Source organism: Lissotriton vulgaris, chromosome 5 (genome assembly GCF_964263255.1).
Source record: "Lissotriton vulgaris chromosome 5, aLisVul1.2, whole genome shotgun sequence".
Taxonomy (NCBI): Eukaryota; Metazoa; Chordata; class Amphibia; order Caudata; family Salamandridae; genus Lissotriton; species Lissotriton vulgaris.
The window spans coordinates 291,790,960-291,804,252 of NC_141693.1; the positions used below are offsets into that span (position 1 = coordinate 291,790,960).

At 44.1% G+C, this 13,293-nt stretch overlaps 1 protein-coding gene across 3 annotated transcripts in view; it reads left to right on the forward strand.

Moving 5' to 3' along the window:
* The window catches only part of SDF4 (stromal cell derived factor 4), a 177,329-nt gene that overhangs the window by 145,025 nt on the left and 19,011 nt on the right, over positions 1 to 13,293 (forward strand). For all 3 annotated transcript variants that reach the window (XM_086921466.1, XM_086921468.1, XM_086921469.1), the window contains exons 5-6: positions 67 to 225; positions 7,014 to 7,189. In XM_086921466.1, the coding sequence (XP_086777592.1) occupies positions 67 to 225; positions 7,014 to 7,189 (335 nt within the window). The remainder of the gene's footprint in view (positions 1 to 66; positions 226 to 7,013; positions 7,190 to 13,293) is intronic.

Here is a 13,293-nt window from a genome sequence, read left to right on the forward strand (position 1 = left end):
TACAGGCTGGATCTGTAGGAATGAGCTAGATGTTAAGTTTCTACAACAGTAACTCTTCTTTTCCAGCACAGGAAGTGCTTGACAACCTGAAGGATCGCTGGTTCCAGGCTGACAATCCTCCTACAAATCAGCTGCTCAACGAGGAGGAATTTCTCTCCTTCCAGCATCCAGAGCACAGCCGTGGAATGCTAAAGTTCATGGTGAAGGAGATCGTGCGAGACTTGGGTAAGACTAGTGGCTAATGGCTTTGAATAAAATATTTTTGACCAGAGCACAATCTCAGCCTGAAACCATCTCTGAAATGTGTGCGTGGGACTCATCACTCTTCCTGGCAGTAGGTAGACAAAGCCTTACGAACCGGAAATGAGAATACCTTGCAAAATATTTCCTGCCCTTCAGTGTTGTGGTGACTGCCAGGAATCCACGTTCCTTTCCCCAGAGTAAATTTTAGATTATGGACCTATTCTCGCTGAACTTGTTGTCTAAATTATGCAGCCTTTTGGTTGCCCTTGTCTGTGCTGTCCTATGTTAATTTCTTTCTCTACTAATATAGCCTCCAGATCTGGATACAATATCAACTTGTGGATACTAGACCTGACGAAGGGTTTCAGATGAACTAGACATGCTAACAGTGCTACAAACAAGACATCTGAACATGGACAGGACCCACGGAATACCCCCGCTCCCGCATCCCACCCTCTCCTCCCTCCCACCTCCCTTACTTATTGGCGGCCGATGTGCAGTTGCGCCACTGGTGCGCCAAAGGCAAGCCCGTCTGCGACCCGACCGTGGCTAGCGCCAGGAACCCTGGACCTCCCACTACCCATCACTACAACACCACTACCCTCCTCGCAATCGACCCTGGAAGACTTAGAGAATGCCAATAGGCCTCGCCAAAAACGACCCACAGCCAGTTCTCCTGCCTCCACCGCTGCCAGACCTTCACCGCCACTCCGGCCTCCAACACCGCTGGTGCCATCGTCTTCTTCACAGAGACCTGGACCAACGTTTCCTCCGTCCCGACATCCGCACAGCCAACCCAGACGGATACAAGATCCTGAGGAAAGACCGCCCCAACCACGTAGGAGGGGGCCTCGCCATCGCTCACAAGAGTGCCCTCCGCCTCACCACCTCCAGCGAAACCTTCCCCTCTGCCGAACACCTGCACTTTCAGATCTAGACCACCCCCAAAGCCACACTCTGAGGAACCCTCGTCTACAGTCCCCGGCCCGAACACCCTACGCCACCACCATCACCCACTTCATCGCTCCCCACGCCATCGCCTCAACAAACTACATACTCATTGGAGACCTGAACTTCCACCTCGACAACCCCAGCCACCCCAACTCCACTATCCTTTGTGACCACTTCGCCAGAATCATACGTAAACAACTTGTCAACACACCGACCCACAGAGCAGGGCACACCCTCGACCCCATCTTCGCGGCAGGAAACGGCGTCCAATTCAGCCACACAACGCAGCCACCATGGACCGACCACCACTGCCTACACTTCGCCATCAACAAACCAAAAGCACCCAAACCAGCCCCATGCCACCACGAAGGAACTGGAACAAGGTTACCAACTAGCAACTTAACTCCACCCTCACCCGAGACAACCACTCCTGGTCACCTGACGCAAACCACGCAGCCAGAGAACTCCAAACCTAGGTCTCCATCTTCGCAGACTCGATTGCCCCGCTATGCAACCCGACAGACAACGCCCCAGAAAAGCCACCTGGTTCACCACCGCTCTCCAAGAAGCCAGACGCACCTGCAGACGCCTGGCGAAGAACTGGAGAAACACAGAGACAACAAAGAAAACCACACCACATACAAGGACGCCATAATGGACTACCAGAACCAGATCAGAGCCACCAAGAGAGGAACTTCAACCACAACAAAATCCTGACCAACTCCAAGGAACTTTTCACTGTCATTCAAGAATTCACCAACCCACGCAGCAGAGCCACAGACATCACCCCATCCCAAGACCTCTGCGACAAGCTTGGAGCCTATTTCCACTTCAAGATCAAAAACCGCTACGACAACTTAATCGACCGTTCACCAGGCACCACAGGCTTCCCCCGCCACCAGAAACACCAGCCAGCCCACCATCTCCAACTGGACACCAATCACGGTCGAAGACACCGCCTCGACCATGAAACCATCCACTCGGGGGGGGGGGGCAACGAACCCTGCCCCCCTCAACTTCCAGAAAGAATGCAAGACTTTGCAGTCTGGATGACCAACAGCTGCCTGAAGCTCCATGCCGAGAAGACAGAAGTCCTCGTCCTTGGTACCACCTCTTCTGCATGGGACAGCCCCTGGTGGCCGACTGCCCTCGGAAGCCCACCTACCCCCTCAGACCGCGCCCAGAACCTCTGCATCGTACTCGACTCATCACTCACCATGAACCGACAGATCAACGCCGTCACCTCTAGCTGCTTCAACAACCTCCGCAAGACATTCTTGTGGATCCCCCCTGAGTCAATGAAGACAGTCACCCATGCACTCATCACCAGCAGACTGGGCCATGGAAACACACTACGCCGGCATCAACAAGTCCCTACTCCTTAAACTCCAGACAATACAGAACACCGCCGCCAGACTTGTCCTTGGCATCCCCCTACACGAAAACATCAGCCAACACCTACGTCTCCACTGACTGCCCGTGGAGAAAAGAATCACTTTCAAAATTCCTACTCACTCCTACAAGTGCCTACACAACATCGCACCCAAATACCTCAACGACAGAATCAACTTCCACGTACCCAAAAGAAACCTCCGATCTTCCAACCTCTTACTGGCCGAAACTCTGCGCATCCACAGAGCCAGAGCAGGCAGAAGATCCTTCTTTCACATTGCAGGCAAGACCTGGCTCTTCAGCTCAACAGATGTGCGGACCCCCACCCTCAGCACCTTGAGACCCTCACGGGTGAGTAGCGCGCTTACAATTCCCTGATTGCTTGATTGATTGCTTGTTAGTGGAAATTCTATTTGTCCGGTCTTTTCAATGTATTAGAGAATGAAAAGTCACCCCACCCCTATAGACGGATTGCAGGTCCCTGTTCTAGTTTAAACAGTTACAGACCACACCATTCTATTGGTCTTCACATCACGGGGATTGCAAATTATTATAAATATCTAGTAGGCTTACTGTTGTGTAAAGAAGATAAATATTAATCAACAGAAATCCAAATAAATAGCCCTGTAATTAGGAATGTAAATGATACATTGATGGATTCAGACCTATTGTTATCAAACAAATGTCTATGTAGTGTAATCTGTGATTATGTACTTACCTAGAACCCTCACTAGTCTTACATTAGTAAGAGGGATTGCTGCAGTTGGAGGATTTATAAGAATTAGCTTGGTCGGGGTCCAACGCGGCAAACAATGAGTGCATTGCATCCCTAAACTCCATGACATGAGTTTAAATTCAAACTTCCTGGAGATCGTTTTTTATTTTTTGAGATGTAGGTTCTCGAAAGTATTATTTAAAATTCTAAGTATACATACAAGCAATACGTTTAAAACTGTCCTTGCCTTGATTAGAAGCACCTGCCGATGTTGCATTTAAGTTAGCGTGTGCACTTTTAAATTCCTCTCACTTAGAATGCGGCCTCAAGACTTCACAAACCAAAGTATAAGTGGTAAATGTTTCTGTTTTTGATTTGGTAGAGCAGATACTTTGTTGTGCATGTTTTATATTTAAAAAAAGCAGCTGGCTACTATTTCAGAGCTTAACGTATTTGGAAGAAAATGGATGGTATACGGTATTTGGAGGAGATAGCATTTATCTTGTTTAAATCACCATTATCATATTCCTATTTTGTTTGTAGGAATAGACCCTTCATAATATCCACAGGTAGTTGCAGCTAGTTCCATGAGATGCCGAATTCTGTGTTTCAAAGTAAGGCAGGTGGCAACGAACTTGTGGTTGGTAAGGCAAACATCTCAAAAGAAACTTCCAGTTTATTTCAAGATACCTTTGAAACTACTCATCATGTACATATATTTTGAAAATAAAAAAGCGTTGATTTGTAAGTGTGAAATACTCACAATCTTCAAACAATATGGAGGACATTCTAATGTTTTAACACTTAGCATTTTCAAAAAGCTCCTTATAACAAAATGTCATTTAATGTAATTCCATTTTTACAAGTAATTCATGACGCATACTGCTAAAATATAATGGAAAATGTGAGGGACAGAAACCTGTGGACTGAGAAGGGGGACTTATTTTATGACTCATTATTTTTTTTTATTTTATCTCTATTACATTTGTTTGCAGTTTTGATTTTATTTGTAAACGTACTGGGTTCTTGTTTTTTATTTTATTGTCGTGTTATTAATTGAAACTGAAAAAAACTTTACTTGCAAACCATCATTTTTTAGTTAAATCAAGAACATCGGGGAATACTACTCAATACCATGACATTTTCATATAGATGAGATTATATAAACCATCATGACAAAAAAAAATATTTGATGTAAATTAATAAGTAAATGTCAAACGGACAAGAGTTTAGTGATTTACATCATCACTTTACTAATACTACAATCAAAGAAAAGTTTGATCTGTTATTCCTTTCCAGAGACAACAAACACTGTTTGTCCCACTAGTCAAGCCATTATATTGCATCTTATTTTCAGCCAGTACCTGTTCAAGCAGTACCTATTCAGTCTTTTATCCGCTTATGTTGTGGCTTATCCCACACTAGACCAATGATACCCATCTATCTGATTTCCCAGGTTCCTCTTGGCCAAATGACCACTTGTCTCTATCACACTTCGTTAAACAGGCTGAACGAGGCACCAGGGCATTAATTGTATTGCAGTTTTCTGTTTAGACAAGACCAGTCCCTTTGCTCCCCTTCTGGATACAATGGTTTTGAACAATACTTATTTTTAGGTTGGGATCCCAGTAGGCATCATTGAAGGATAGCTGTAACATTACATTCCAGAAAGCCTTATATTTATTCCATCCCCCCCCCCCCCAAGTGTAGACAACCTTACAGTTCCAACATCTGTAATAACCAGTTCATTGCTCTCTTTGACACAACCGTGCCTTGAACTGTTCCATGTTGTGGATTATAGTTGGAGCAATGTGTCCTCTAGTGAGACTCTTGAAAATGCACTACTTTGGCAGAGTTAATATAGGGTACTTTCTTGGTAAGCATTCTAAAAACTCAGCTCGGCATCTGATATCTCAGTAAAACAAATCGATATCTAGCAAGGAAAAAGGTCTTGCAGCTTCATGTGACTATGCAGTGCAACTTCCTCCCATGCCAAGCAATTTAATTTTGTTATTCATCACATGTTCTTCCAAGATAGTAAGAAAAAATCTGCAATACACTTCAAAGGCCTACCCTCCATGTACCAAGAATTCTGACCTACTAGCAGCCCCTAATTTAGAAAATGGTGCAAAACCAATAAATTGCATTTTAATAAACAAGTACCTAGATAGCCTGTGCCCGCCGTTTGATAATCGATAACCCATGATAATGCATTGCCAGGAAACCGAATGGTTACCTTCCACTGGAATGAATGTGGAAAAAAACATAACCAGTTCCTTGAAATCTTCATTTTTCTCTTTCTCACATACCATTTGTAATGATTTTACAAGAGCTAACATTCTTTTCTGATCATTCCACAAGGTAAATGGACTAAAGAGTTGCATATTTGTGAGCCCATAGAAAAATCACGGTACCTTGTACTGGGATTGAACAGCATAATCAAATAATTTGGAATTGGGGCTTTATTCTTGATAGTGGATGGGGTTTGGACCCATATACAACAGTACAATAATTGGGGCAGGACTATCATCTAAGACAATAATCATGTTGCCATTAGTGATAAAGGGACTTTAATCTGAATATTTTCTAGTTTCACCAATCCCTGCAGCTTCCTTTCTACTTTGCAGATCATCACCGCCTTCCTTTCTCTGTGTAACCCTTTACAAAGATGTTTAAAACTCTAAATGGACATTTATAAGGGTAAGCCTATCAACTTATGTATATCCTAGATCAACACCGATAGGGTGCTGACTTTTTCCTCATTGTAGGAACTTTGAGAAAAATAGGACAATGTCCTAAAATGCCACTAACTCAGTAAACAACTTCTACTTGATTTGTTCCATGCTAGGAAGTCGCTTGTGTATAGGAAAACTTTGCATTGAACTCTATGAAACCTAAATCCTTTATTGAGAATGGATCTGGGCTGATGATAGGCTATTGTGAACACTAACGTTGATAATGGCCAATCTTCTCTTGTAACCGTTTCATTCGGTATTTCTGCTGAAATTACTCCATTCATGTGAAGCTTGCATAGTAATTCAACCCAAAGATTGAATTGGTCCCAAAACCAAAGTCTAAAAGCCTTTTGGGCTGGTAGACTTCCCCACCAATGCAATTTGGTGCCATATCCATTATTAAAAACACTTTACAAACATTTTAGTACAGAAAGAAAGCCTCTGAGATATACAAGTACATTTTTTGCAATATATTTTGCCACTCACCCAGCTAAATGTTCGTAGCATATTACAGTCCACATTTCTAAATTAAAGTGCTATACATGAAACACATAAATTAACAGTACCAACAACACTTATTTAATAGACGTGTGATCAAACCTTCCACCAGCCCCTCATTATGGACCTATAACAGCTTAAAGGTGAAATAACCATTGTATTCCACATCAAACTCAACTTTAGATCCCAGTGCTGCCCAAGTTTTATTAGTCCCCACATTTTCTATCTCTCACTTAACTGTTACCTCTGTGATAAGTACTGTTAAACAGGTCTGTGCAGTGTTTGTTATTTACAATGCTTATACATGATAGAAGTGAAAAACAAGTTAGTATTCAAGGACTTGACCATGCTTCCTCAGTTTTGAATATCCAAGATTAGCCCTTCTTCTGTGGGTGCCATCATCATGATTAAAACTATAAGCAAAACTCTAGCGGAGTTAGCTTTGTTCATTGTGTTCATGTTTTGACTCTTTTCAACAGACCAGGATGGCGATAAGAAGCTCACCAAGTCTGAGTTCATTTCTTTGCCTGTCGGCACAGTGGAGAATCAGCAGGCACAAGACATTGACGATGATTGGGTTAAAGACCGCAAAAAGGAGTTTGAGGAGGTGATTGACGCCAACCACGATGGCATCGTCACCATGGAGGAGTTGGAGGTGGGTGCTTCCTGCTGTCTTGTGGAAGGCCGCGAGTTGTGGAGTGGGGGCACGTGTTTTGTTATGAGAGACTGCTCAAATGCTGACATGGTCTTATCTGTGAATTTATTTTGCTGCTCTGTGTCGCAAGGCTTGTGACTTCGCCATTGCTTTATACTCCGCATGGATTCGACATGTGGCAAGAGACATGGGTTTCAAATCTAAAGATCCTCACTTGCCCCCAGTCAGGTGTGAAAATAATTCACACAGTTGTATTTTTAAAAAAAAAAATGTTTTTACTGTATGTAGTTTCTTACATTTCCTAGATGAAAAGCAAAAGAATCTAACTCAAAATGCAAAGAAATATGAATGAACTTATAATCACAACTTTTCCTCGGGCAGGAATTGCAAGCATTGGTTTTACTCACTTACTCCTTACAGTCTTAAATAAGTGGAATTCAGTCAAAGAGGGGATAACATCAAGTCACCAGTGAAACCAACTTTTTGTTTTGAACTGTCCTATTCCAAGCCATTGTAATTCAGTAAATTCAGGAGAATTATAGCACGTCTGCAACTCCCTGAACATGAAAGGCAATTAAATAGTTGTCCAGAACTAGGAAGACAACTTTCCTGATGACATGGAGTCAGTCTTAGGATAACCTTTGTAATGGGATTGCCCCTTCCTTACATCATCATCCGTAATTTTATGCGCTTTGTTGGTGATTTTTTATGTGAGTTCGTTGGACGTTTTATTTCAAGATTGCGACCTTAAATTAAAAGTTCAAAATCACTGCAATGCCAGTGCAGCACTTTTAATGATTGACAATCCCTCTCTATCCCAAACTAGCTTGCACCGGGAATCCAAAAGACTATCAACTCTCTTTTTTTTAGTAGAGTAGTTAGTTTTGCATCCTGTCTCCTTGCCCCTCTTGCGGGAATCCCATGTCCTTCTATTTCTATCTCCATCTGTTTCTTTCATTATAATTTCGATTTTATTAATGTATTGTTTCACTTTTAAGTTTTGCTTGATTCGATATGTTCTCCTGAACTGTCTTTGTACTATCTTCCATCCACCTCTAGAAACTATTGTATTGGTTTAAAAATAATGGAGCAAGATCTGACCGTTTAACACAGTTTTTCACCTGAAGAAGATCCACCTGGCTTTTGTCCACGTCTGTGCAAGCATGTTGCACTGATGGAGTGTTATGGTAATTAATGTGTTCCCATGTTGAAAAAGAAGCATGAAGAATAAATCTATCTACCACAAGAGTGAGGAGAACCGGAGTGGGCACAGATTCTGGTACATAATTTACTCACAGACCACATGTTGCTGGTGTTCGTGGCCCCAGTTTGTCTTCAGCAGGCCTGGGTGAGTCACTGTCACTTGGTCTCACCAAGCAGACCTTTGAAACTGGCACTGTAGGCAAGACCTTTCCCCTGAGAAAACTGAGACTGACCCATTATCTGACACGTTTGGGCTGCAGTGCAGCAGTGTCCCTGGGACGATCACACTCAAGAGCTGGAGCACACCTAGCCGCTTGAACGTCAAATCAAAACAATTTCAAGTACAATATATATGTTCTTTCATCGCCTTTAAGAGCTAATGCAAATGCCTCATTAGTTGACTGTGTCTCCGGTGATAAGACACGATGTCAGCTGAGGACTTCGGGAAAATAACCAATGCACATTAGTAGTTAAATATATAATTGTCGTCCTTTCTGTATAAAAATCTCCACTTTCAAGATTAGCAGATGTTACATGCATGTTTCCTGAAAATTGTGTTTATCAGAAGGTGAACAAAAGCGTAATTCAGGAATAGTAACATATATTTTTGTACAAAATTAGGGGTCCCCCCCCCCAGTATGCAACATTATTTATTTCATCCAAATTTTTGGATGAACTCCAAAGTTCAAACACGTCTGACAGTGAGGTGCAGTGTACAGACAGGACTTTGTAGCATATGCATCAATCTTGGGGACTTTCCAAGACCTGCTTCTCCTGCTGCGGGTTGTAAAACAGCGATGCACATGTCATGCAAACTAGTAGAGTTTTGTGTGTGCATGAGGGAACATCTTTGTACTCCCTGATCATCTGCCTCCTCTTGCAGCTGTTATTCACCCAACGATCCTGTCTGTTCCAATGTATGTATGTTGCCTATGACGAAAGAAGCCTGTTGCGCTTATATTTTAATGCCACGTGTAGCAAGCAGTGGTGTAACATTAGCCCCCGCAGTGTTTCCAGAGTGGTCCAGGGGCCCCTTCAGACATTGCGCACGGACGGTCCATTGGAAGAAGAGTAATTACTACAATTGGCACGCCATAGGCATTACGATGTTACTTTATGCTGCCACTTTCATGGCAGTGAACCCGCCATTGAAAAGGCTGGCGGAAAGGGACATGCAGGGTTTGTTGACCCCTGATGTAGCCAATTGCTGGTGTAATTTTCTGTGTGCAATTTTTAGGTCTCGCCTGGCGTTGCAGCGTGAAGCGCTGTCGCCAGCGAGACTTATTGTGGTTGTGTTGCCGCCCAAGTGGTACAGACCGGTGCACAAGCAGATAGTGGTCTGTGAACGCGCTTCTAAGACGCGCTTCCCAGAAACTGTGAACAGCTGCTGCGCGTTAATTAGAGTTGAATGCTTCTCTCCGGAAGACGTGCTATCATTTAGCGGCGTGGGGCACCTGTCGGCATGCTGTTATAATTACTTTGTTTCGTGATCGGGCGTCTCACTGGCGCCACTGCCACGCGTTCATTAAGCATAAAGGTCAACGGCACGCGATCATTAGGGCGGCATGTTTTAGGATTGTTTTGCTAGTGCCGTCTCTAATTTCCCTGCTACTCACAATGCTTACTGCCAAATCACTCTTGTTTATCGTATGCTTTAGAACAGCCTCCGTTAGTGCCGTCTCTAAATTCTCTTACTGCACACACACAATGCTTACTACTAGATTACTCTTATTTACTGTACGCCTCTTATTTACTGTACGCTTCGAAACATCGTACTAGTGTTGCCCGTAATTTCTGCTGCTTTCGTCCACTCCACACTGGTTATATATTTATAATCTCTGCTATTATACTATAAGCTTCTAGCTATAATATATACCACAATACATAGTACAGCACTATAATACTGCTTCTTCCTTAAACAGTGTGTCATGCTATTAACATACAAAAACAAATGCATTCTTATATGTACATCATTTATTATTGCGTTATCGTCTTTCTCTGTTTACATTTATTAAAAAAAGCGACAATGCTTATTGCCAAAATTACTCTTGTTACCGTACGCATCAGACAGCATGCACAAACTCCATTTATTTTTCTTGCTGGTAACAATACTTGGAGCCAAAATTGCTATTGTTTGCTGTGCGCTTCAAAACAGCATTCACTAGCGCTGTCTGTAATTTCTTCTACTGCCGGCTGATAAGTACTGCTTAAATTTTACTGTGACTGTTATTTTATATAATATATTAAATAGTGCTTACTCTGCTGCTGCTAATACGGTATACATTTGTTGGGTTTCAGCAAATTTTGCATTTAAGTATGCACAACCTGCTAATGTTTGTTCGTGTTACACATGCTTTAGTGAAGTTATCGACTGGCGTCAGTTGTAACTGCAGTGTATTTTGCTTATATAGGGAGCATAGCTGCCAAGGTTTTGGATTGCTATGTGTGACATGTTCATAATTTCAATGTAATTATGAGTAACATTTCAACAACTATGAGTGGCATGTTCTCGCAAGCAAAATCTAGCAATTAAGAGAAAAGAAACACATAAATATCATAAATAACACTCATTTAAGCAACGAGAAATTCTAAGATCTTAGAACTGCTGCAAAGGACTAGAAACAGACGGGCCTGTCGCATGGTAAGTTTGCAGTTTTGGAAGGAAAGACGTGCAGAAAGAGCCACAAACACTAATGTAGCCTATGGTTAAGTTTAATGGTATGGGTCGGGTTTTCTGAATTGAACGTTAAAGGCAACGGCCTTTAACTTTTTGTAAGATGTGACCAGCTGCCTGGAAGAATTGTACTTTTAAATTCAACGTTATACTCAAAATTACAAATTTGCAAGCGTGACTGGAAAATAAATAGCAGACACAAAAGCAAATATAAGCTTCTCCCTCAGTGGAGCCAGTAGCGCAGCACATCTGAAAGCTTGTACCTGAGCAATTGCTGCGTGTGCATTAGCAATACTTGTCTTCATACTCTGAATTAAAGCAGATTTTGTGTTTCAGCCGCTCTATCTTTGCTCGCAGATAATGACAACCCAGGAAAATTTCCATTATACTCTAAAAGCCGAAATCGTCCCCATACATATTTCAAAAACATCTACTGAAATTATGTCTTCAACCTCTGTGGTTACAGTAGCAACACGCTTATCCGACAGGGCTTGCGCTGAGTATTAAATCAATAGCTGAGCACTGACCCCGGGACCCGTCCGGTGTGCAGCCACCCACTATTATTATTAACCATTTGCATGGCTATCTATCCACCCAGCACTTCCCACGCAATCAAAAAACAGGTCCTTCTGAGAACTCAAAAACAACTTACTGGCAGCTTTTAGTTTCCTGGACCCCATTGTATGAGCAGGGCGTGACCACAGGGAAAGGAGAGTGCCAAGGGACAGCAGCACAGCGGGGATGCTGCAGAGGAAGGAGCATGGCACAAGCACCTCTTGCGGCTCCGGCTTAATACTACTACCGAATTACCAGGCAAGCTTGACAGAAATTACTGAGCCCAGACACCAACTCGCAGGCAGCTGATCGCGCTGCCCCTAAAAAACTCTTATCACTGTCAGTACCTGTGAGGCTTGCCATGGGAATGCAGTTATATGGGCTAGCGCCCCACCGTGTCTTCAGACTCCTGGCTTCCTGCTACAACAATCACTCGTGCCTCCATCAGCAAACGTGCACAATGGTGACATCCGGATTTCTTCTCGGCCCCCTTGGTGCCACGCCGGTCGATGATTGACAGCTGCAGTAATCGAGTGAGAGAGCAGCCCGGACCCCATGCATCGTGCTGTCGCCAGCGAGACTTATTAGGTCTCGCACCTGGCGGCGCAGCGCGAAGCGCTGTCGCCAGCGAGAATTATTGTCAGCGACTTGGCTCTCAAGTGTTACAGACCGGGGCACGTGCAGGCGATTGGGGTCTGTGGACGCGCACGTACAGGCATGCGCACATCTCCCAGGCAAACCAGCATGCAGTTTCACTTTCGCCTCATGCTTTTAGTGCACATGTAAACACAGCATTCAACATGTAAGTCTTGTAACCTGTGCAAAACAGCCCCAGCCACTTACCGCTCTGTTAGATGCGTGGGCGTGTTGTCAGATGCCCTCGCCCCGTTTTTTTATCCTCCGCCTCAACAGAGCAGTGCTTCCGAGGTCTCCTTCCTGCCTGCCTCGAGCCGCTGTTAAGCACCCGGCCCCCATCCGACCCCTCTTCGTTCCCGCCCGACCCCTCTGCTGCAGCTCCGCGGTCGGCCCTCGCTCCCACACAGCTCATGAGCGGGGTGCATGGAGCACCCAGGAGTGTAGCGGTCCCTTCTGTGTGCATGTTGTCAGATGCCCGCGCCCCGTTGTTTATCCTCCGCCTCAACAGAGCAGTGCTTCCGAGGTCTGCTCGTGTGGAGCCAGCGGAGGCGGAGCCCGGGGCTGCTTCCTGCCTGCCTCGAGTTCAGCCGATGTTAAGCACCCGCCCCTCGTCCGACCCCTCTTCGTTCCCGCCCGACCCCTCTGCTGCAGCTCCGCGGTCGGTCCTCGCTCCCACACAGCTCACTAGCGGGTTGTATTGTAAATGCTTGTTTAAACCTATTGCGGTGGGCATGCGACTAAGGTGTAAATTGTATGTTACAGGTGTCCGCTTCTGCCACATAATATAAGTGTTTTTTCTTTGTAGAATTTTTGTATGCTCTTTGTCCACAATCTGTCCGTCTTTGTGCCTTGTGGTGGATTACTAAGAGTCGTAGAGTTTACAGGGTGTCCTGGCAGGTCCCCACAATATATTCCAACTCCTCCGGGTATGCACGGATTGATCAACTGTGACGTCATTGACTCAGCACAGACATTTACAGTGATTAAAACTAAGCAAAGTTGTTATGATTTTAAATAACTAGAAACATCAAAGTTT